The sequence below is a fragment of the Bubalus bubalis genome, chromosome 18 (assembly GCF_019923935.1).
Source record: "Bubalus bubalis isolate 160015118507 breed Murrah chromosome 18, NDDB_SH_1, whole genome shotgun sequence".
NCBI classification, from domain to species: Eukaryota; Metazoa; Chordata; class Mammalia; order Artiodactyla; family Bovidae; genus Bubalus; species Bubalus bubalis.
In genome coordinates this window covers 63,510,937-63,532,897 of record NC_059174.1, presented here as the reverse complement: position 1 = coordinate 63,532,897, position 21,961 = coordinate 63,510,937, and the positions used below count along the sequence as shown (strand labels likewise).

General features: G+C 49.0%; 3 protein-coding genes and 1 pseudogene across 7 annotated transcripts; 3 read left to right on the top strand and 1 right to left on the bottom strand.

The window, feature by feature from the left end:
• Positions 1-1,655: 1,655 nt before the first annotated feature.
• On the top strand, positions 1,656-2,835 carry LOC123330330 (annotated as a pseudogene).
• A 427-nt stretch (positions 2,836-3,262) lies between these two features.
• On the top strand, positions 3,263-6,880 carry LOC112577651 (zinc finger and SCAN domain-containing protein 5B-like). Its single transcript, XM_045163370.1, has 4 exons — positions 3,263-3,731; positions 4,022-4,228; positions 5,166-5,319; positions 5,694-6,880. The coding sequence occupies exons 1-4, from the start codon at positions 3,354-3,356 to the stop codon at positions 6,338-6,340; spliced, it is 1,386 nt and encodes a 461-aa protein (XP_045019305.1). The 5' UTR covers positions 3,263-3,353; the 3' UTR covers positions 6,341-6,880.
• Positions 6,881-9,019: 2,139 nt separating this feature from the next.
• On the top strand, positions 9,020-12,572 carry LOC112580147 (zinc finger and SCAN domain-containing protein 5B-like). 2 transcript variants are annotated; one of them, XM_045163379.1, is made up of 4 exons: positions 9,020-9,356; positions 9,636-9,842; positions 10,998-11,037; positions 11,511-12,572. In XM_045163379.1, exons 1-4 carry the CDS (start codon positions 9,069-9,071, stop codon positions 12,152-12,154), a joined length of 1,179 nt encoding a protein of 392 aa, XP_045019314.1. In that variant the 5' UTR covers positions 9,020-9,068; the 3' UTR covers positions 12,155-12,572. The 2 variants fall into 2 exon arrangements, with proteins under 2 accessions (XP_045019314.1, XP_045019313.1); XM_045163378.1 differs by having other exon boundaries at positions 10,998-11,148.
• A 4,574-nt stretch (positions 12,573-17,146) lies between these two features.
• On the bottom strand, positions 17,147-21,634 carry LOC112580171 (zinc finger and SCAN domain-containing protein 5B-like). 4 transcript variants are annotated; one of them, XM_045163373.1, is made up of 5 exons: positions 21,125-21,634; positions 20,265-20,726; positions 19,769-19,975; positions 18,677-18,830; positions 17,147-18,303 (listed from the first exon to the last, which is right to left on the bottom strand). In XM_045163373.1, exons 2-5 carry the CDS (start codon positions 20,628-20,630, stop codon positions 17,657-17,659), a joined length of 1,374 nt encoding a protein of 457 aa, XP_045019308.1. In that variant the 5' UTR covers positions 20,631-20,726; positions 21,125-21,634; the 3' UTR covers positions 17,147-17,656. The 4 variants fall into 4 exon arrangements, with proteins under 4 accessions (XP_045019308.1, XP_045019307.1, XP_045019309.1 ...); XM_045163372.1 differs by having other exon boundaries at positions 21,188-21,634; XM_045163374.1 differs by having other exon boundaries at positions 20,265-20,720; positions 21,188-21,634.
• Between the last annotated feature and the right edge of the window lie 327 nt (positions 21,635-21,961).

The following is a 21,961-nucleotide window of genomic DNA, read 5'->3' as shown; positions in this document are numbered from 1 at the left end:
GCTAATAAATACCCTGGTGACAGCAAGGAAATGTTTTGGGTGGACAATCTGTGCTTAACATTTCCAACGTCACTATACTACATGGAATTCAGTGTTTAAATAGGCTTCCTCGTATTTTTTTTCCCCAGAAGAATGACTGAGAGCCTTGCCTGGTGGTTGTCTTGACTGAATAATATAAAAACTGGCATTGCTGTTCATATCCATTTGAGGAGTCTCACACACTGTAAATTTCTTGAAAGTACAGCAAAGAACAACATAGTCCCAGACTACAGAAATCAAAATCTAGGGAGCCTTTCAGACATTTCAACATTTTTTTCCCGAAAAGGTGGATGTCAGAAGAATGATGGATGGACTAATGTCCATTCAATATGAAAGAGTGTAGCAGTGAGGGAATGGTATTGGGTATTTGGATGAGGAATGTAGAGGAGATGGAAGGGTGGAATAAAATGAAACTAGTCCTGTTCATTTATCTTTTGCCCCCATTCTTCTGAACAGTGAATACGTTGCTGAAGAAAGGTAGAGGAAATCCCTTTACATAGGGGTGAATTGTCATGGGCTTCTAGAAGCATGTGCTCAACATTTTGCTAGTAAATTCCTCAGTCACTATGGCTAAAGAATGTACATTTTTTGTGGGGTCATGGAATAGTCCTAGACCACTGTTATCAGAATCACCAGTGTCTGCACCACACCAAAGCATACTTACTGAAAAGGCAGACTGCCACCCCAAAAGTGGCACATCCCCTGCACAACATTCCAGATTCTGACTTCGTCCGAGATCTTGACATGCGGAATTTTAAAAAGGGTTGTTTAGTCGCTGAGTTGTGTCCAACTCTGCTATTCCATGGCCCACCAGGTTCTTCTGTCCATTGAATTTTCCAGGCAAGAATACTGCAGTGCGTTGTCCATTTCCTTCTGCGAGAGATCTTCCGAACCCAGAGAGTGAACCCACGTCTCCTGCATTGGCAGGTAGATTCTTTACCACTGAGCCACCAGGGACGCATAGGCGAACCAAACTGGTTAAAACTTTCAGATACCTATGCTTTGACTCCTTCCAACTCTCCAGGTAAATGAGAAAAGTATATTCTAGACCAGGAAAATCAATCTTACTGCCAAAAAGTGCACGGGCTTCCTGGTGGTAAAGAATCTGCCTGCAATGTGGGAGACCTGGCTTCGCTCCCTGGGTTGGGAAGATCCCTTGGAGAATGGAACGGCTACCCACTCCAGTCTTCTGGGGTGGAGAATTCCATGGACGGTATATCCACAGGGTCACAAAGAGCTGGACATGAATGAAAGACTTTCACTTTACTTCTTTCCCAGCTGAGCCACAAGGGAAGCCCAAGAACACTGAAGTGGGGAGCCTATCCCTTCCCCAGAAGAGATTCCTGACCCAGGAATTACTCCAGCGTCTCCTGCATAGCAGGCACATTCTTTACTACCTGAGCTATCAGAGAAGTCTACCACAAAACCAACATGGAGGCTTCTTGGATAAATTGGGTTTATTCTGGTGGAGTGTCCATGTGAAACTGGATCCATGGATAAACTGGATTATCTAAAATGAGGTCATATAAATGGCTTGACCCGCACTTACACAATCACTGTGCTGATGGGGTAACAAGCAGGGACCCTTGCCATTTCCCCCGGCTCTCTATAAATAGAGATGTTTCAGCCTCAGACACGCACTGATAGCCAGTCATCGACTTGAGGAGGCTGAGGGCAAGAGGGCTCAAAGGAGGTAAGTGATGAGTGAGAACATCTAAGGAGAAGGTTTGGGAAGCAATACAGAAGGAGGTGGTGGGTTTCGGAAGGCGGGTTTTCTACTCACCTTGCATCAGCTCAAAGACCTTGTGAAAGCAGTGGATCTCCCTTAAACGGTTGACTGCCGAGCTCTCTGTGAGGGGGGAAGAACGGACTTGAAACATGTAAAAGGAACTTTGGAAATATAACGGAACACAGATCCTTCGCTTGCATAAAAGACATTTTAATTAAGAGGTCTTTCAGGCTCCCCTTTCCTGCCTCCATCTGATTTATAGGTTTATAAATCACCCTGATTTATAGGGTGTTGCCACCCTCCATGCGGTGGTGTGGTGTGGTGCATTTATTTCACAAGGCTTTCTGAACCTTGGCCCCCTGGACTAAGCAGAGATGTTCATCTGTGTTCATTTGTGTTACCCCACACACAAAAACCTCTCGGATCTACAGAGGAGAACGATATTGTCCCAATTTCCATTTCAGAAAACCGACCCCGGACTTTTGTCCTTTTAGAAATCCGAATCCAAAAATGGGCAGCATGGACTCCTACGAGCAGGTCCAAAAGGGACCCCTGAAGGTCAAAGGAGTCACAGAGCTTGACATGACCAAGCGGAAGAAGAAAAAGGGTAGAGACAAAGCAAAACTCCTGGAAACAGTGGGCAAAATCCAAGAGAACCAGGAGGAGGAGCTGAGGCACCACCTCGATAAGCGGACCCCAGCCTAGGTGGCCTTTGAGAAGGTGCAGGAGAAGCGACAAATGGAGAGGATCCTGAAGAAAGCATCCAAAACCCACAAGCAGAGAGTGGAGGACTTCAACAGACACCTGGACATGCTCACGGAGCACTATGACATTCCTAAAGTCAGCTGGACCAAGTAGCCGCCCCACTCAGGAGATGGAGTATTGTCCAGGGGAAGCAGGAAGCAGAGTTGGGGTCATCTCTGGAGCCTTTGGAAACATTCTTTTACACACACCCTTTTGAGTCTTCTGCTGAGCCCGTGCTTATCAAAGTAATGGGCCCTTATACTGGAACTGCATTTAAGAGAGATGGCCCTTTAACTCTAAATTAAAAAAAAAAAAGTGTAACATCCATGTCCAATGGTTCATGCAGCCACCAGACCTGTGTGTTCACCAGGAGACCGACATGGGCAAGAAGCCCTACAGCAGTGATCTCTGCCCCAATAAGTTCCCCCACGACTCTATGCTGCATGCTCACCAGAGGGCCCACACCCAAGAGAAGCCTTTCTGCTGTGAGCACTGTGAAAAAGCTTTCAACAAGGGCTTTTAAGCACTGCCCTGTGGACAGTTGTGACCACACAGTTTCTTGTAGTATAAGATGGATGTCGGAGGAATAAGAGAATGGATTCTTGTCCCTGGTGTGAAATTCTGAGGAGGAAATAATGCCCAGTATTGGGATGAGGGATGGTAGGGTGGATGAAAATAAAAGTAATTGGCTGCATTCTTTTTTCTTTTTTGCCCCCTATTTCTGAACACTGAATCTATTCCTGAGGAAAAGCAAGAGGAAATTCCTTTGGATCGGGGTCAGTTGGGCACCGACTTCTAGAAGCATTTGCCCAGAGTCCTACTGAAAAGCTCTACAGTCGGTATGGCTGAGAACCAGACAAGGGGTCGTGGCCCCGTCGCGGACAGCCCCGGAGCAGAGTCGCCGGCGTCTGCGCCAGGCCAAGACACCCGAAGGGAAAACCGCGACTCAGACCTGGAAGACTTGCGCGTTCGCTTCAGAACGTTTAGCATCTCGGACGAATCCGACCCCATCAAGGCTCTGAGGAGGCTCCGTGAACTCTGCGGGCTGTGGCTGAGGCCGGATCTTCACACCAAGGAGGAGATGGTGGACAGGCTGGTGCTGGAGCAGTTCGTGATGTGCATGCCGCCTGAGATCCAGGTCTTAGTCAAGAGTAGTGGTGCCGAGACTTGTAAGGATCTGGAGGAGGTGCTGAGAAAGAAGCAGAAACTGACGAAATGGGTGAGTAGGACCCTAGTGACCCTGTGAGACAGGGAACGGTGGGATGAGGGGCTGGGAGCTGGGAGATGAAGCAGAAGGATCAGAGGGCATGGCTCTAAATCAGTGATTCCCAGATAGGTGAGCACTTGGCCTGTGGCATCACTGGAGATGTTTCTGTTGATCCTCACTTGGAGGGTGTTGGTCTTTCAAATGTCATTCCCAGGAGGTGGGCTCCTAGGGTGGGATACGCAATGAATACCTTTTTGGATCTTGTGAAGGGAGACTGATCCTATTTGAATTTTTCCTCACAGGCTGTAGTGCGTGTCCAAGGCGAGGATGTTTTGATGCCCGTCTCGAGTGTTGAGATGTTAGGATCTGAGGTCAGTGAGGGGCACAGTGAGGGAGACCGAGCCAGGGAGCCCCAGCCTACAGTCAGTGTCATCCCTCCAGACGAGGGCCAGCAGGAAAGCCAAGACGGGCAGCATCTGCCAGGAGCCAAGGACCTGTCGAGGGGGCAGGTGAGTGTGATGTCCTGACCTCCAGTCTGGGAGCAGGTAGAAGGGGGTCGGGTGGGGGTGGCTGCGGAAGTAATTGGGAGAACTGGGCAAAGGACAGGAATGGACCCTCTGCCTCCAGGAATTCCCATGGATGCATTCCGTTCCCGGCATTTTCCAGCCAGTGTGAGAATGAAGACAATCCATCTTTCATAGTCCTTCACCATGAAAGCTTGTGGCCCTAAGCATGAGGGCAGAGGAGTCCTGTTTCCACAGGATGGTGCTGGGTCAGTTCATCAGGCATAAGTGCACTCACAGCGGTTTCACCCATGATGGATTTCATCGGAGGCACTTAATATTGGGGGATATTGTAAACACCTTGAATTGCATAACAAGTTCCCCGTTGGAGTCATTTTCCCCCTCAGATATTGGAGTATGTCTGGAGAGAGTGGATTTTTTTGAAATGTGAATCGGGGGAGGAGATGCTACTGATTTCTCATGAATAGAGCTATATAGTATAAAACAGAGCTATATAGTATAACAGCTATACTGCTTATCATCTTATTATGCCCCAGGCCACCTTCCATGACGAAGACAAATCCAGGCAAGGTATCAACAAGTGGTGAAGTCAGGAGCCCTAGAGCCAGAATCCTCTGCTTTCAGATTCAGGGCCTGGAGACTGTGAGATGAGGTGGAGAGATAGGTGCAAAGATAATTGGCAGTGCCAGCTGTGAAGTCTGGACTTTTGCCAGAGGTGGTCGGTATAGATCAAGGACAGACATGGGAATCAGAAGAGGATTGTCAATCAGGGTGATGGGAAGCAGTCAGGGCATATCTCCCAAACTGATATTCAGAAAGCTGGAGTGTGAGATCAGGGTACGAGGTGGGTGGAGAAAGAGGAGACAGAGCTTGCCGTGGGCTAAGGCAGTGGGATTGACTCTGCTTGGTTGCCCTTTGTCAGGGCCAGAAAGCTCTCCCGCCAGAGACCATTCCTGAAAGAGGTGAACTGGAGGGTCAGACGCCCTCCAAGGAGTACTTGGTGAAGGACCTGCTGGAAGACACAGGAGTGACAAGAACCCTTGCGTCTCAAGAGCCTGAACTTCTGCAGGATCATGGTGAGTATTAAAAACCTGGAGACTACAGGAAGTACTGCCTGCCTCCACTGATGTCCAGGAAGGGATACCCAGGATTTCCATCCCTTGGTGTTGTGGCATAGGAGTTGGGTCTTCAATGCCAACCTTCTCCATCATCAACGTTCCAGAGTGTTTCATCAGCTAGACTCTTAGGTAGTTTCGATGCTGGGAAGACTGTAGCCAAGATTAGGGATGGTTCCAATAAGACTGGCACCATGGAAAATGCTCCTTGATAAATATGTTGCTGAGTCTCTTCTTTCAGAAGATTCTGGGAGGGCAGGGAGAGAGGGGAGAGTCCCTAGGAAGGAAGTGATACTTCAAATGTGGCCCTTGAACCCTTTCCTCTTGTGTTCCAGAGAGAGACGTTTCCACTCCAAGTGGATCCAGACGAGGTCCTCTGAAGAATCACAGACGTAACAAAAGGAAGCGGGAGAGCAGTCCCACTTGCCAAGACGTGCGTCAAGAGGCAGCCTCGTGTTTGGACCAAGGAGAGTTCTCAGGACAGCTTGGGTCCCATTCTATTCGTTCATCTGGCACCGTTGGACCCACCAGTCTTCCTGAGGGAGCAGAAACCCCGGGACGGGCACCCTTTGATTGCAAGGTGTGCAAAAAGAGCTTTCCTTGTCAATCTCAGCTTACCTTGCACCAGAGGACACACACAGGAGAGAGGCCCTTTCAATGCGACATCTGTGCCAGAGGGTTCATACAGCCTTCAGACCTGCGGGTTCACCAGCGGATCCACACTGGCGAGAAGCCCTACAGCTGTGATGTCTGCCTCAGGAAGTTCGCCCACAACTCCACGCTGCGCACTCACAAGAGGACCCACACCCAGGAGAAGCCTTTCCGCTGTGAGCAGTGTGACAGAGCTTTTTGCCACCGAGGGAACCTCAATGTTCACCGACGCACCCACTCTGGGCTCAAGCCCTACGTGTGCCCCGAGTGTCACGGTGCCTTCCGTCAGCTGGGGACTTTCAAACGCCACCGGAAAATCCATTCCAGATGACTGGCTCAGGACTCTGCCCTCAGGTCCAGGTCTTTTCTGTTTTAATGAGAAAATTGAGAATGATTTGTCACCTGTGTGATACAAAGTGTGGATTACAGGGGAAGGGCATAGGAGGATCGTGGAACCCAGGGTTCCCTCACGTGAATTAGGATATTTGAGTGAATTAGGATATTTGCGTTATGACTTTTTTTTCCCTTTGGATTTTGTTTTCTACATTGCTATAGACTATAGTTTTCATTTTCATTTGTGTATTTTCAGTTGGAGGAGAATTGCCTTACGATGTTAGACTCTGGTTTTCTTACATGTTTTCGCTTTGTGTTTTTCTTGTTCTTTCAATGAAGCTGTGTCTCACTGGTTATCATTACCTCATCACCAGAGTGAGGCTACTGCTGATTGCCTACTTGTCAGGTGTGATTTCGTTGTAAAATGGATTCTCCTAGCAGGACAGCTGGAGAAGGCAATGGCACTCCACTCCAGTACTCTTGCCTGGAAAATCCCATGGATGGAGGAGCCTGGTGGGCTACAGTCCATGGGGTCGCTAAGACTCAGATACGACTGAGCGACTTCACTTTCACTTTTCCCTTTCATGCATTGGAGAAGGAAATGGCAACCCACTCCAGTGTTCTTGCCTGGAGAATCCCAGTGATGGGGCAGCCTGGTGGGCTGCCATCTATGGGGCCTCACAGAGTCGGACACGACTGAAGCCACTTAGCAGCAGCAGCAGGATGGCTAGATTAAATACAGGTTCACCAGTGTAATTTAAATTTCAAATAAACAAACATTTCTATCAAAGAGCTGTGTGTTTTCTCTTCTAAGACTTTGCTACAGTAGGTGATAGCCATGGTTTTGTCTATGTGGCCATTATTATGTTGAGATATGTTCCCTTTGTACTAGTCTAGTTTGGATACTGCTTCCTTAGGTATTTAAAAAAAGAAGGCTTCTTAAATTGATAAGTGTCATTCTTTTCCCCTGCTGCTGCTAACTGCTGCTAAGTTGCTCCAGTCATGTCTGACATTGTGCGACCCCATAGATGGCAGCCCACCAGGCTCCCCTGTCCCTGGGATTCTCCAGGCAAGAACACTGGAGTGGGTTGCCATTTCCTTCTCCAATGCATGAAAGGGAGAAGTGGGAGTGAAGTCGCTTGGTAGTGTCTGACTCTTAGCGACCCCATGGACTGTAGCCCACCAGGCTCCTCCATCCATGGGATTTTCCTGGCAAGAGCACTGGAGTGGGGTGCCATTGCCTTCTCCTCTTTTTCCCTACTGGTGTACAACCTCTGGTTTCTGTGATGCCTCTCTAAAATGGTTTCTTACAGTTGGTCTCATCAGCTGAAAGTAGACAAAAGTCTTTGATGACTTAATTCATGAGAAAAGAAACAAGATTAGGTAACCCAATTTGATTACAACCATCGGATTACAATTATTGGACTGCTTCACAGTCTCCAAGCAGAGAGAAAAAATTCATTAGATCAGGAAAATCAATCTGTTTCCCCAAGAAATGCTATCCATGAAGTCTAAAGTAAATAAAATACATTAGAGAAAGTTTACTGCCAAACCAATATGGTGGCCTCTTTAATGGTTAGTCCTGTTGGAGTCTCCACAGGAAATGGAATCTACCCAGATTATCCAAGTGGTTCCTTCCATGCCCTTTATCCAATCACTGGGATGATGAGGTTATGGCCAGAAACCCCTGGAGTTTCACCCAAGTCTCTATAAATACAGACATTTCAGCTCCAGACACACTTCGAGAGCCAGTGCCTGACCTGAGGAGGCTGAAGGCAAGAGACCTGGAAGGGGTAAGTGATGAGTGGGCATGTCCAAGGAGGATGGCTAGAAATCAGGACACACGGGTGGGTTTCAGAAAGATGTTGCTTTCTGTTCATCTTACATTAACTGGGAGACCTTGTGACAGGAGATCTTCCTCTAACCCCACGTTAACAATGGTTAATCCAGGTCTTCTGCCAGGGGAGAAGAATGTTTCCACACATGTTGCTGTGAGGTGGCTGGTTTTCTTCAGGGCTTTCTGAGCGGCACCCTATGGCCATTTAAAAACTACATATATGTTTATTATTAGTTTTAAGTTTTTTAATTCCTTGATTTTGGCTGGGCTGGGTCTTCTTTGCTGTGAGGGCTTTCTCTAGTCATAGCTAGTGGGGACTACTCTCTAGCTGAGGGGTATGGGCTTCTCATTGTGGTGGCTTCTCCCGTGGCAGAGCTGGGAGTCTACAGCTCGGGTTCAGTAGTTGCCCCTCTCAGGCTCAAGAGTTGTGGTGCACAGGCTTCGAGGCAGGCGGTGTCTTCCCATATCAGGGATCAAACCCATGTCCCCCTGCATTGGCAGGCAGATTCCTAGCCACTGGACCACCAAGGAAGCCCTATGGTCATTTCTGACCAGACAGTTTTATGAAATATTGAATGAGTTGAGGAATGGTGTCCAATATATGGGATGTAGGGGAGACAGAAGGGTGGAAAAAAATGTAACCATTGTTTCTCTTTTTTTTTTTTGTCTCCCTAGACTGCTCACCACTGACTTTAATGCTGAGGAAAAGCTGAGGAAATCTATTTCCATAGGCTTCAACTGGGCACCCACTTCTAGAAGCATTTGCTCAGAGTCCTACTGGAAATTTCCTCCATCAATATGGCTGAGGACCAGCCATTTTTTCAGGGTTGTGGACACAGACAGCCCTGGGGCAGAGTCACCGGCATCCGTGCCACCCCAAGACACACTCATGGAAGACTCAGACTGTGACCAGGAAACCTGGCACGTCCGGTTCAGAACATTTAGCAGCTCAGAGGAGTCCGACCCATTCGAGGATCTGAGGAGAATCCGTGAACTCTGCCATCTGTGGCTGAGGCTAGATCTTCACACCAAGGAGCAGATGATGGACAGGCTGGTGCTGGAGCAGTTCATGATCTGCATGCCCCTGGAGTTCCAGGTCCTGCTCAAAGAAAGTGAAGTGCAGAGTTGCAAAGCCCTGGAGGACGTGCTGAGAAATAAGCAGAAACCCAAGAAGTGGGTGAGTAGGACCTTAGTGATGGGTGTGGGAGGAGGAGACACGTGCAAGCTGCAGGGATCACAAGATAGGACCTGCGGGTTTGGATCTGTATCAGTGGTTCCCATACAGGTGAGAGAAGTTCACAGTTGGGCAATTTGGGAGATACTTTTGGCTGTCTCAACTTGAAGGATGTCGACCTTTTACACCAAACGTGAGCTTCTATTGTCAATGCCATTGGGTGCCTGAAAGCTACATTCCAGGTTTATAGAGACTGATCTTGATTGATTTCTCCCCTCACAGACCATAGTCTGCATACAAGGGCAGAAATATCCCGTGCGTGATCCCGACATTGAGATGACTGAAGCCAAGGCCGGTGACATGGACAATGAGAGAGACCCATGCGGGGAGCCCGAACCGCCCTCAAGGGTCATACCTCCAGAAGATGGCCAGGAAGGAAGCCAAGAGCTGCAGAATCTGCCAGGAGCCATGAACCTATCTAGGGAGCAGGTGAGAAAGTGGAAGCAGGTAGAAGAGACTCAGGTGGGTGTGGCTGCTGGAGGAATGGGGAGATTTGACAGAGGACAGGAATGGACCCATTGCTTCCAGGAATTCCCGTGGATGCATTCCGTTCCTAGGCATTTTTTCTAATCAGTGTGAGAATGAAGATAATCCATCTCTGTCCCTCTCCTATGAAAGCTTCTAGTCTTAGGAGTGGGAAGAAGGGAATCCTGTCTTCCTGACATGATGCTAGGTTCAATTTGCTGCAGGTAAATGCACTGACAGCTGATTTACCCACGGCCACTTTGCCCAAGGGCAAAGTCATATTTCATATTTCATATTTCATATGTCATATTTCAGAATATGATCATTCCTTGCAACTGAAGGAGTGACTCGAAATTGGACTCATTTTGCCCCCCAGTAGACATTGGGCTTCCCTGGTGGTTCATATGGTGAAGAATCTGCCGACAATGCAGGAGACCTGGGTTCGATGCCTGGGTCAGGAAGATCCCCAGGAGAAGGGAATGGCTACCCACTCTAGTGTTCTTGCCTGGAGAATCCCATGAACAGAGGAACCTGGCAGCTATAGTCCATGGGTTTGCAGAGAGTCAGACACGACTGAGCGACTAACACTTTCCCTTTCAGACATTGAAGAATGAATGGAAGACAGTTGATTTGTTCAAATAAGGTTGGGTATAGGCAGGGGATGCTATTGACTTGCATGGAGTAGAGACCAAGAATTGTGGTCGTCATCTTCCTATCTACTGCGTAACCACCATCGCAAAGATTCATCCAGGCAAAGTCTCCAACAGTGATGGAGTCAAGAGAGCTGGACCTAGAGTTCTTTACTTCCAGAGTCAAGGGCAGGCAGGAGTGGGTATGATTTGGAGAGACCTATGCATAGAGAAGTCAGAGTGCCAACTGTGATGTCCTGATTGGATTGCCAGATACAGTCTGTATAGATCCAGGACAGCCTTGAGTATCAGGAGATGATTATCAATCAGGGTGATGGGGTGGACAAGAAGAAGTCACGGCATATCCCCTAAAATGACATGAAGAAAGCTGGAGTCTTAGATCAAGATATGAGGGAGAATTGGAAACAGGAAACAGTTTTCCATGGACTAGGGTAAATGGCTTTGACTCTGCTTGTTTGTCCCTTGTCAGGACCAGAGAGCTCTCCCGCCAGAGACTGTTCCTGAAACAGGTGAGCTGGAGGGTCAGACGCCCAGGGAGAACTTGGAGAAGGACCTGCTGGAAGACAGGGGAGAGACAAAAACCCTTCAATCTCAAGAACCTGAACTTCTGAAGGGTCCTGGTGAGTATTCAAAACCGTGGAATTCAGCAGAGTTAGTGACTCCCTCCTATGGTGGCATGGGGCTGGGTAGCCAGCATCACCATGCTTGGATGGGTGGGTGGAGATCATTGTCCAGTGCCAACCTTCTCCATCATCAGCGTTCCAGTGTCCCACAGTCCAAGCTCTTAGCTTGGTTGCTTGATGGGAACTTCTCAGCCAACATCAGGTTTCCAGTGAGGCCAGCAGCACAGAAAATGTTCCTTGTTAAGTGTGGTGCTGAATTTCTTTCAGGGGATTCTGGGAGCATAGGGAGAGAGACGAATCCTCAAGAAGAAACTGATATTTAAAATGTGTCTCCTGAACCCTTTCTTCCTGTGTTCCAGAGGGAGACGTTTCCACTATGAGTGGATCCAGACGAGGTCCTGTAAAGAATCGCAGACATGTCAAAAGGAAACGGGAGAGCAGTCCCACTTGCCAAGATGTGGGTCAAGAAGCAGCCACGTGTTTGGACCCAGGAGAGTTCTCAGGACAGCGTGGGTCCCATTTGTTGGTGCATCTGGCACCGTGGGACCCACCAGTCTTCCTGAGGGAGCAGAAACCCCCACGGGCACCCTCTGAATGCAGGGTGTGCAAAAGGAGCTTTCCTTATCAGTCTCAGCTTAGCCTGCACCAGAGGACACACACAGGAGAGAGGCCCTTTCAGTGCGACATCTGTGCCAAAGTGTTCATACAGCTTTCAGATCTGCGGGTTCACGAGCGGATCCACACTGGCGAGAAGCCCTACAGCTGTGATCTCTGCCTCAAGAAGTTCACCCAGGACTCCACGCTGTGCGCTCACAAGAGGACCCACACCCAGGAGAAGCCTTTCCGCTGTGAGCAGTGTGACAGAGCTTTCGGCCACCGAGGGAACCTCAGTGTTCACCGACGCACCCACTCTGGGCTCAAGCCCTACGTGTGCCCCGAGTGTCACAGTGCCTTCCGTCAGCTGGGGACTTTCAAACGCCACCGGAAAATCCATTCCAGATGACTGGCTCAGGACCCTGCCCTCAGGTCCAAGTGCCTTCTGCTTCGAGAAAGAAATTCGGGATTATTTGTCACTTATGTGATACAATGAAAGGGTGACATGTGAAGAACTTACGATCATACTGGAACCCGATGGGGTTCCATTCACATGAATTAGGTGTGAATTCTTTCCCTTCAGAATTTGATTTCTACTTTAGTGTAGCCTGTGTTTTGGTGATAAGTTTTGGCTTTGTGTTGTTCTTCTTTCAGTGAATGCAGGTCTCGTTAGTTTTCTTCTTTGTGAAACTGAGGTCACTGCTGATTGTCCCCCCATTAGGGAAGATTTCATCGTAAAATAGGATGCTCCTAGCAGAGTGTCTAGATGAAAAAGAGGATCACCAGTGAAATTTAAATTTCTAATAAACAAAGACATTTCTGTCAAATAAGTGTCCTGTGTATTTCCCCTTCAAAGATTTTTTTTTCTTCATTTTATTTTTTAACTTTACTATCTTGTATTGTTTTTGCCATGTATCAACATGAATCTGCCACAGGTATACACATGTTCCCCATCCTGAAGCCTCCTCCCTCCTCCCTCCCTGTCCCATCCCTCTGGGTCGTCCCAGTGCACCAGCCCCAAGCATCCAGTATCGTGCATCGAACCTGGACTGGCGACTCGTTTCATACATGATATTATACATGTGTCAGTGCCATTCTCCCAAATCATCCCACCCTATCCCCAAGATTTTTATATGGAGTAGATGATAGCAGCGGTTTGTTACATGCCATTATTATGTGGAATATCGACCCTCTGTAAGGCTTCCCCAGTAGCTCAGCGGTAAACAATCCACCTGCAGCCTAGAAGACCCAGGTTCGATCCCCTCATCAGGAAGATTCCCTGGAGAAGGGAATGGTAACCCACTCCAGTATTTTGCCTGGAGAATGCCGTGGACAGAGGAGCCTGGCAGGCTGTGGTCTGTTAGGTTGCAAAGAGTCGGACATGACTGAAGCGACTGAGCATCCACTCGAGCATTTAAAGTAACTGTATTCTTTTGGAATTATGAACTGTTAGGTAATGTAATATTAATGCCCTTTTGAACACTGAGATTCTAGGGTGTCTGTGTTTGAAAAGATTCTTCAAGGTAGCATTCTTTCATCCCACCTGGCTCTCCTCCAGCAGAAATGAAGAGAGGTCATTTGGAGCAGAATGGAGAAAATAAAGTATTTCTTTTTAAAGAATCAGCGTTTTCTTCTATTAATTAGCCTGGGAATTTGGGGCGGCAAACTCAGGGATGATATTGTAATAGATATTGGTGTCTGGCTGCTCGCACTTAAAAGCCAATACAGAGGCCAGGTTGGGGGAAAGGAAAGTTAGCTTTATTTTCGATGCCAGCAACTGTTGAAAGTGAAAGTGAAGTTGCTCAGTCATGTCCAACTCTTTGCGACCCTGTGGACTGTAGCCTACTAGGCTCCACCGTCCATGGCATTTTCCAGGCAAGAGTACTGGACTGGGTTGCCATTTCCTTCTGCAACAGCTGTGGAGGGCGGGGCACTGTGGCCACTGCTGAGTTTTCCAAATTTGCTGACTCACTGAGGGCAACGCTTTCACAGCATCGTGTCTGAGGATTTGAAATAGCTCAACTGGAATTCCATCACCTCCACTAGCTTTGTTCATAGTGATTCTTCCTAAGGCCCTCTTGACTTCACATTCCAGGATGTCTGGCTCTAGGTGAGTGATCACAGCTTAGGGATTATCTACGCTCCCAGAATCCGCTGAAAGAGATTCAGAACCACACTTAACAAGGAGCATTTTCTGTGCTGCCAGCCTCACAGGAACCCTGATGTTGGCTGAGAAGTTCCCATCAAGCAACCAAGCTAAGAGCTTGGACTGTGGGGCTCTGGGACGTTGATGATGGAGAAGGTTGGCACTGGACAATGATCTCCACCCCACCCATCCAAGCATGGTGATGCTGGCTACCCAGCTGCATGCCACCATAGGACGGAGTCACTAACTCTGCTGAATTTCATGGTTTTGAATACTCACCAGGACCTTTCAGAAGTTCAGGTGCTTGAGACGGAAGCGTTTTTGTTTCTCCCCTGTCTTCCAGCAGGTCCTTTCCAAGTTCTCCCTGGGCGTCTGACCCTCCAGCTCACCTGTTTCAGGAACAGTCTCTGGCGGGAGAGCTCTCTGGCCCTGACAAGGGATAAACAAGCAGAGTCAATAACCCTTCTACCTCAGTCCATGGAAAACTGTTTCCTGTTTCCCCATCTGCCTCGTATCGTGATCTAAGACTCCAGCTTTCTTCATGTCATTTTAGGGGATATGCCCTGACTTCTTCTGGTCCACCCATCACCCTGATTGATAATCATCTCCTGATACCCAAGACTGTCCTGGATCTATTCAGACCGTATCTTGCAATCAAATCAGGACATCACACTGGCACTCGGACTTCTCTATGCATAGGTCTCTCCAAATCATACCCACTTCTGCCTGACCCTGACTCTGGAAGTAAAGAACTCTAGGTCTAGCTCACTTGACTCCATCATTGTTGGAGACTTTGCATGCATGCATCTTTGTAATGGTGGTTACCCGGTACATAGGAAATTGATGACCAGTATTCTTGGTCTCTACTCCATGAAAGTCAGTAGTATCCCCTGCCCATACCCACGGAGTAGGCAATAGCACTCCAGTACTCTTGCCTGGAGAATCCCATGGACAGAGGAGCCTGGTAGGCTCGGTCAATGGGATAATGAAGAGTTCGACATGACTGAGCGACTTCACTTTTACTTGTCACTTTCATGCATTGGAGAAGGAAATGGCAACCCACTCCAGTGTTCTTACCTTGAGAATCCCAGGGACAGTGGGGCCTGGTGGGCTGCCGGCTATAGAGTCACACAGAGTTGGACACGACTGAACCGACTTAGCAGCAGCAGCAGCAGCAGCAAGAGCCCATACCCAACCTTATTTGAACAAATCAACTGTCTTCCATTCATTCTTCAATGTCTGAAAGTGAAAGTGTTAGTCGTTCAGTCATGTCTGACACTTTGCAACCCCATGGACTATAGCCGCCAGGTTCCTCTGTTCATGGGATTCTCCAGGCAAGAACACTGGAGTCGGTAGCCATTCCCTTCTCCAGGGGATTTTCCTGGCCCAGGGATCGAACCCAGGTCTCCTGCATTGTCAGCAGATTCTTCACCATCTGAGCCTCCAGGGAAGCCCAATGTCTACTAGGGGGCAAAATGAGTCCACTTTGGAGTCACTCCTTCAGTTGCAAGGAATGATCATATTCTGAAATATGACGTGCCCTTGGGCAAAGTGGCCGTGGGTAAATCAGCTGTCAGTGCATTTACCTGCAGCAAACTGAACCTAGCATCATGTCAGGAAGACAGGATTCCTTTCTCCCCACTCCTAAGACTAGAGGCTTTCATGGCAGAGGGACAAAGATGGATTAGCTTCATTCTCACACTGACTAGAAAAAATGCTTAGGAACTGATTGCATCCACTGGAATTCCTGGAAGCAATGCGTCCATTCCTGTCCTTTGCCGAACCTCCCCATTCCTCAAACAGCCACACCCACCTGACTCCCTTCTACCTGTTTCCATGCTCTCACTTGCTCCCGAGACAGGTCCGTGGCTCCTTCCAGATTCTGCAGCTCTTGGATTCCCTCCTGGCCATCCTCTGGAGGTATGACCTTTGTGGGGGGTTGGGGCTCCCCGCATGGGCCTCTCTCATCATCCATGTCACTGGCCTTGGCTTCAACCATCTCAATGTCTGGATCGCGCACAGGATATTCTGCCCTTGTATGCAGACTATGGTTTGTGAGGGGAGAAATCAATCAAGATCAGTCTCTATAAGACCTGGAATGTAGCTCTCAGGCATCCAATGGCATTGACGATAGAAGCTCCCATTTGGTGTAAAAGATCGACAGCCTTTGAGTTGAGACAACCAAAGAATCTCCCAAATTGCCCAACTGTGAACTTCTCTCACCTGTTTGGGAATCACTGATACAAATCCAAACCCACAGGTCCTATCTTGTGATTCCTGCAGCTTGCACGTGTCTCCTCCTCCTACACCCATCATTAAGGTCCTACTCACCCAGTTCTTGGGTTTCTGCTTATTTCTCAGCACGTCCTCCAGGGCTTTGCAACTCTGCACCCCACTTTCTTTGAGCAGGACCTGGCACTCCAGGGGCATGCAGAACATGTACTGCTCCAGCACCAGCCTGTCCATCATCTGCTCCTTGGTGTGAAGATCCGGCCTCAGCCACAGATGGCAGAGTTCACGGAGTCTCCTCAGATCCTCGATGGGGTCGGACTCCTCTGAGCTGCTAAATGTTCTGAACCGGACGTGCCAGGTTTCCTGGTCACAGTCTGAGTCTTCCATGAGTGTGTCCTGGGATGGCACGGACGCCAGTGACTCTGCCCCAGGGCTGTCTGTGATGTGTCCACAACCCGGAAAAAATGTCTGGTCCTCAGGCGTATTGATGGAGGAAATTTCCAGTAGGACTCTGAGCAAATGCTTCTAGAAGTGGGTGCCCAGTTGATGCCTATGGAAATGAATTTCCTCTGCTTTCCCTCCGCATTAAAGTCACTGTTTAGTAGTCTAGGGACTGGATGGAGGAGCCTGGTGGGCTACAGTCCATGGGGTCGCTAAGAGTCAGACACTACCGAGCGACTTCACTCCTACTTTTCCCTTTCATGCATTGGAGAAGGAAATGGCAACCCACTCCAGTGTTCTTGCCTGGAGAATCCCAGGGATGGGGGAGCCTGGTGGGCTGCCGTCTATGGGGTCGCACAGAGTCGGACACGACTGAATCGACTTAGCAGCAGCAGCAGCAGGAGGGGAAAAGAATGACACTTATCAATTTAAGAAGCCTTCTTTATCTAAATACCTAAGGAAGCAGTATCCAAACTAGTATAAGGGGAACATATCTCAACATAATAATGGCCACATTGAAAAAACTATGGCTATCACCTACCTGTAGCAAAGTCTTAGAAGAGAAAACACACAGCTCTTTGATCAAAATGTGTTTGTTTATTTGAAATTTAAATTTCACTGGTGATCCTGTATTTAATCTAGCCATCCTGCTAGGAGCATCCTATTTTAAAAGGAAATCACACCTGACAAGAAGGCAATCAGCAGTAGCCTCACTCTGATGATGAGGTACTGATAACCAGTGAGACACAGCTTCATTGGAAGAAAAAGAACAACACAAAGCGAAAACATGTAAGAAAACCAGAGTCTAACATCGTAAGGCAATTCTCCTCCAATTGAAAATACACAAATGAAAAAGAAAACTATAGTCTATAGCAAAGTAGAAAACAAAATCCAAAGGGAAAAATGTCATCACTCAAGTATCCTAATTCACACAAATATCCTAATTTACGTGAGTGGAACCCCACTGGGTTCCACGATCCTCCTAAGCCCTTCCCCTGTCATCCCACTTTGTATCACACAGGTGACAAATCATTCTCAATTTTCTCATTAAAACAGAAAAGACCTGGACCTGAGGGCAGGGTCCTGAGCCAGTCATCTGGAATGGATTTTCCGGTGGCGTTTGAAAGTCCCCAGCTGACGGAAGGCTCTGTGACACTCGGGGCACACGTAGGGCTTGAGCCCAGAGTGGGTGCGTAGGTGAACGTTGAGGTTCCCTCGGTGGCCGAAAGCTCTGTCACACTGCTCACAGCGGAAAGGCTTCTCCTGGGTGTGGGTCCTCTTGTGAGCGCGCAGCGTGGAGTTGTGGGCGAACTTCTTGAGGCAGATACCACAGCTGTAGGGCTTCTCACCAGTGTGGATCCGCTGGTGAACCCGCAGGTCTGAAGGCTGTATGAACCCTTTGGCACAGACGTCACATTGAAAGGGCCTCTCTCCTGTGTGTGTCCTCTGGTGCAGGGTAAGCTGAGATTGACAAGGAAAGCTCTTTTTGCACACCTTGCATTCAGAGGGTGCCCGTCCCGGGGTTTCTGCTCCCTCAGGAAGACTGGTGGGTCGCATGGTGCCAAATGCACCAAAGGAATGGGACCCAAGCTGTCCTGAGAACTCTCCTTGGTCCAAACACGTGGCTGCCTCTTGACCCACGTCTTGGCAAGTGGGACTGCTCTCCCGCTTCCTTTTCACATGTCTGCGATTCTTCAGAGGACCTCGTCTGGATCCACTCGGAGTGAAAACATCTCTCTCTGGAACACAAGAGCAAAGGGTTCAGAGCCACATTTGAAGTATCACTTCCTTCCGGGGGACTCTCTCCTCTCTCTCTGCCCTCCCAGAATCTGCTGAAAGAAGACATTCAGCACCATATTTATCAAGGAGCATTTTCCATGGTGCCGGCCTCATTGGAACCATCCATAATCTTGGCTACAGACTTCCTAGCAACCAAACTACCTAAGAGTCTAGCTGATGAAACTCTCTGGAATGTTGACGATGGAGAAGGTTGGCATTGGAGAACCAACTCCTACCCCACAACAACAAGGGATGGAAATGCTGGGTACCCCTTCCTGGACATGAATGGAGGCAGTCAGTAACTCCTGTGGTCTCCAAGTTTTTAATACTCACCACGATTCTGCAGAAGTTCAGGCTCTTGAGACGAAAGGGTTCTTGTCACTCCTGTGTCTTCCCACAGGTCCTTCTCCAAGTTCTCCTTGGAGGGCGTCTGACCCTCCAGTTCACCTGTTTCAGGAATGGTCTCTGGCGGGAGAGCTTTCTGGTCCTGACAAGGGGCAACCAAGCAGAGTCAATCCCACTGCCTTAGCCCACGGCAATCTCTGTCTCCTCTTTCCCCACCCGCCTCGTACCCTGATCTCACACTCCAGCTTTCTGAATATCAGTTTGGGGGAGATGCCCTGACTGCTTCCCATCACCCTGATTGGCAATCCTCTTCTGATTCCCATGTCAGTCCTTGATCTATACCGACCACCTCTGGCAAAAGTCCAGACTTCACAGCTGGCACTGCCAATTATCTTTGCACCTATCTCTCCACCTCATGTCACAGTCTCCAGGCCCTGAATCTGAAAGCAGAGGATTCTGGCTCTAGGGCTCCTGACTTCACCACTTGCTGATACCTTGCCTGGATTTGTCTTTGTCATGGAAGGTGGCCTGGGGTATAATAAGATGATAAGCAGTGTAGCTGTTATACTACATAGCTCTGTTCTATACTATATAGCTCTATTCATGAGAAATCAGTAGCATGTCCTCCCCCGATTCACATTTCAAAAAAATCCACTCTCTCCAGACATACTCCAAAATCTGAGGGGGAAAATGACTCCAACGGGGAACTTGTTATGCAATTCAAGGTGTTTACAATATCCCCCAATATTAAGTGCCTCTGATGAAATCCATCATGGGTGAAACCGCTGTGAGTGCACTTATGCCTGATGAACTGACCCAGCACCATCCCGTGGAAACAGGACTCCTCTGCCCTCATGCTTAGGGCCACAAGCTTTCATGGTGAAGGACTATGAAAGATGGACTGTCTTCATTCTCACACTGTCTGGAAAACGGCCGGGAACGGAATGCATCCATGGGAATTCCTGGAGGCAGAGGGTCCATTCCTGTCCTTTGCCCAGTTCTCCCAATTACTTCCGCAGCCACCCCCACCCGACCCCCTTCTACCTGCTCCCAGACTGGAGGTCAGGACATCACACTCACCTGCCCCCTCGACAGGTCCTTGGCTCCTGGCAGATGCTGCCCGTCTTGGCTTTCCTGCTGGCCCTCGTCTGGAGGGATGACACTGACTGTAGGCTGGGGCTCCCTGGCTCGGTCTCCCTCACTGTGCCCCTCACTGACCTCAGATCCTAACATCTCAACACCCGAGACGGGCATCAAAACATCCTCGCCTTGGACACGCACTACAGCCTGTGAGGAAAAATTCAAATAGGATCAGTCTCCCTTCACAAGATCCAAAAAGGTATTCATTGTGTATCCCACCCTAGGAGCCCACCTCCTGGGAATGACATTTGAAAGACCAACACCCTCCAAGTGAGGATCAACAGAAACATCTCCAGTGATGCCACAGGCAAGTGCTCACCCCTCTGGGAATCACTGATTTAGAGCCAAGCCCTCTGATCCTTCTGCTTCATCTCCCAGCTCCCAGCCCCTCATCCCACCGTTCCCTGTCTCACAGGGTCACTCGGGTCCTACTCACCCATTTCGTCAGTTTCTGCTTCTTTCTCAGCACCTCCTCCAGATGCTTACAAGTCTCGGCACCACTACTTTTGACTAAGACCTGGATCTCAGGCGGCACGCACATCACGAACTGCTCCAGCACCATCTCCTCCTTGGTGTGAAGATCCGGCCTCAGCCACAGCCCGCAGAGTTCACGGAGCCTCCTCAGAGCCTTCATGGGGTCGGATTCGTCCGAGCTGATAAACGTTCTGAAGCGAACGCGCAACTCTTCCAGGTCTGAGTCGCGGTTTTCCCTTCGGGTGTCTTGGCCTGGCGCAGACGCCGGCGACTCTGCTCCGGGGCTGTCCGCGACGGGGCCACGACCCCTTGTCTGGTTCTCAGCCATACCGACTGTAGAGCTTTTCAGTAGGACTCTGGGCAAATGCTTCTAGAAGTCGGTGCCCAACTGACCCCGATCGAAAGGAATTTCCTCTTGCTTTTCCTCAGGAATAGATTCAGTGTTCAGAAATAGGGGGCAAAAAAGAAAAAAGAATGCAGCCAATTAGTTTTATTTTCATCCACCCTACCATCCCTCATCCCAATACTGGGCAGTATTCCCCCCTCAGAATTTCACACCAGGGACAAGAATCCATTCTCTTACTCCTCCAACATCCATCTTATACTACAAGAAACTGTGTGGTCACAACTGTCCACAGGGCGGTGCTTAAAAGCCCTTGTTGGAAAAATGAACCACCCCACACGACACCATGGAGTGTGGAAACAATCTCATCTCACAGAAGATTCCACAAATGAACCACGGTTTATGTGTGGCCGGAGGAGATCGGTGGATTTCACACGGTCTCTGAGCGAATGCAAGGGGAACAGAAAGCCAGGACTTACTGAAACCCACTTCCACGGGCCCTGACTCTCTAGCGTTCTCTTTAGACACTTCCCATCAATTACCTCCTTGAAGCCTTCTCGCCTCGGTCCTCCTCAGTTGGGGACTCGCTCTCAAACTCGGCTGGCGGAGACACGTCTCTCTTTCGCGCTGGAGAAACGCCGGCCCTCTCGGCCTGTTACCCGATCGGCGCATGGATTCGGTGAGGGCGGGGCGAAACGTTCTAGATAATCCCTCTTTACTTAATCACAGGGATTCGATTGCCCACGGAAACTCGCTCAGGAGAACCACGATTTGCTAAAGAGGCCTCCATAGTGATTTAGCGACAGGTTCTGTGTATTTTTGTTGTTGTTCTGTTTTTGGCCAAGCAGGGAGGCAGGTGCGGTCTCAGTTCCCAGACGGCGGAAGGACACCACGCCGCCTGCCGCGGGAGCGCTGAGTCTCACCCGCTGGGCCGCGCGGGAAATCCCTCGGTTTCCTTTTGGATTTCATTGATTTTGGACTTTGGGGACTGCACTTTGGGGTGAACGGACTGGTTTCAATGATCTCGTGAATTTTTGGTCTCACTGCCTGGAGGGTTTGACGCAGTCAGAGACATGGTGGTGGGAGCCAGATCGGTTTGACTCCTCTCGTCTTTTCTGTTCTTGTGAGATAAGGCTTAAAAGGCTTTTCTAAAATCAGCTGATGAGCTAAGGTGTGAGAAAACCCGATTTCTAAGTAGCCTTTTTGAAGAGTAGAAGTTGTACACCTATAGGAAAGAAGAATGACACCTATCTCTTTCGGAAGACTTCCTGTTCGAAACACCTCGGGAAGAAATCCCCGAACAAGTATGGAGTGAG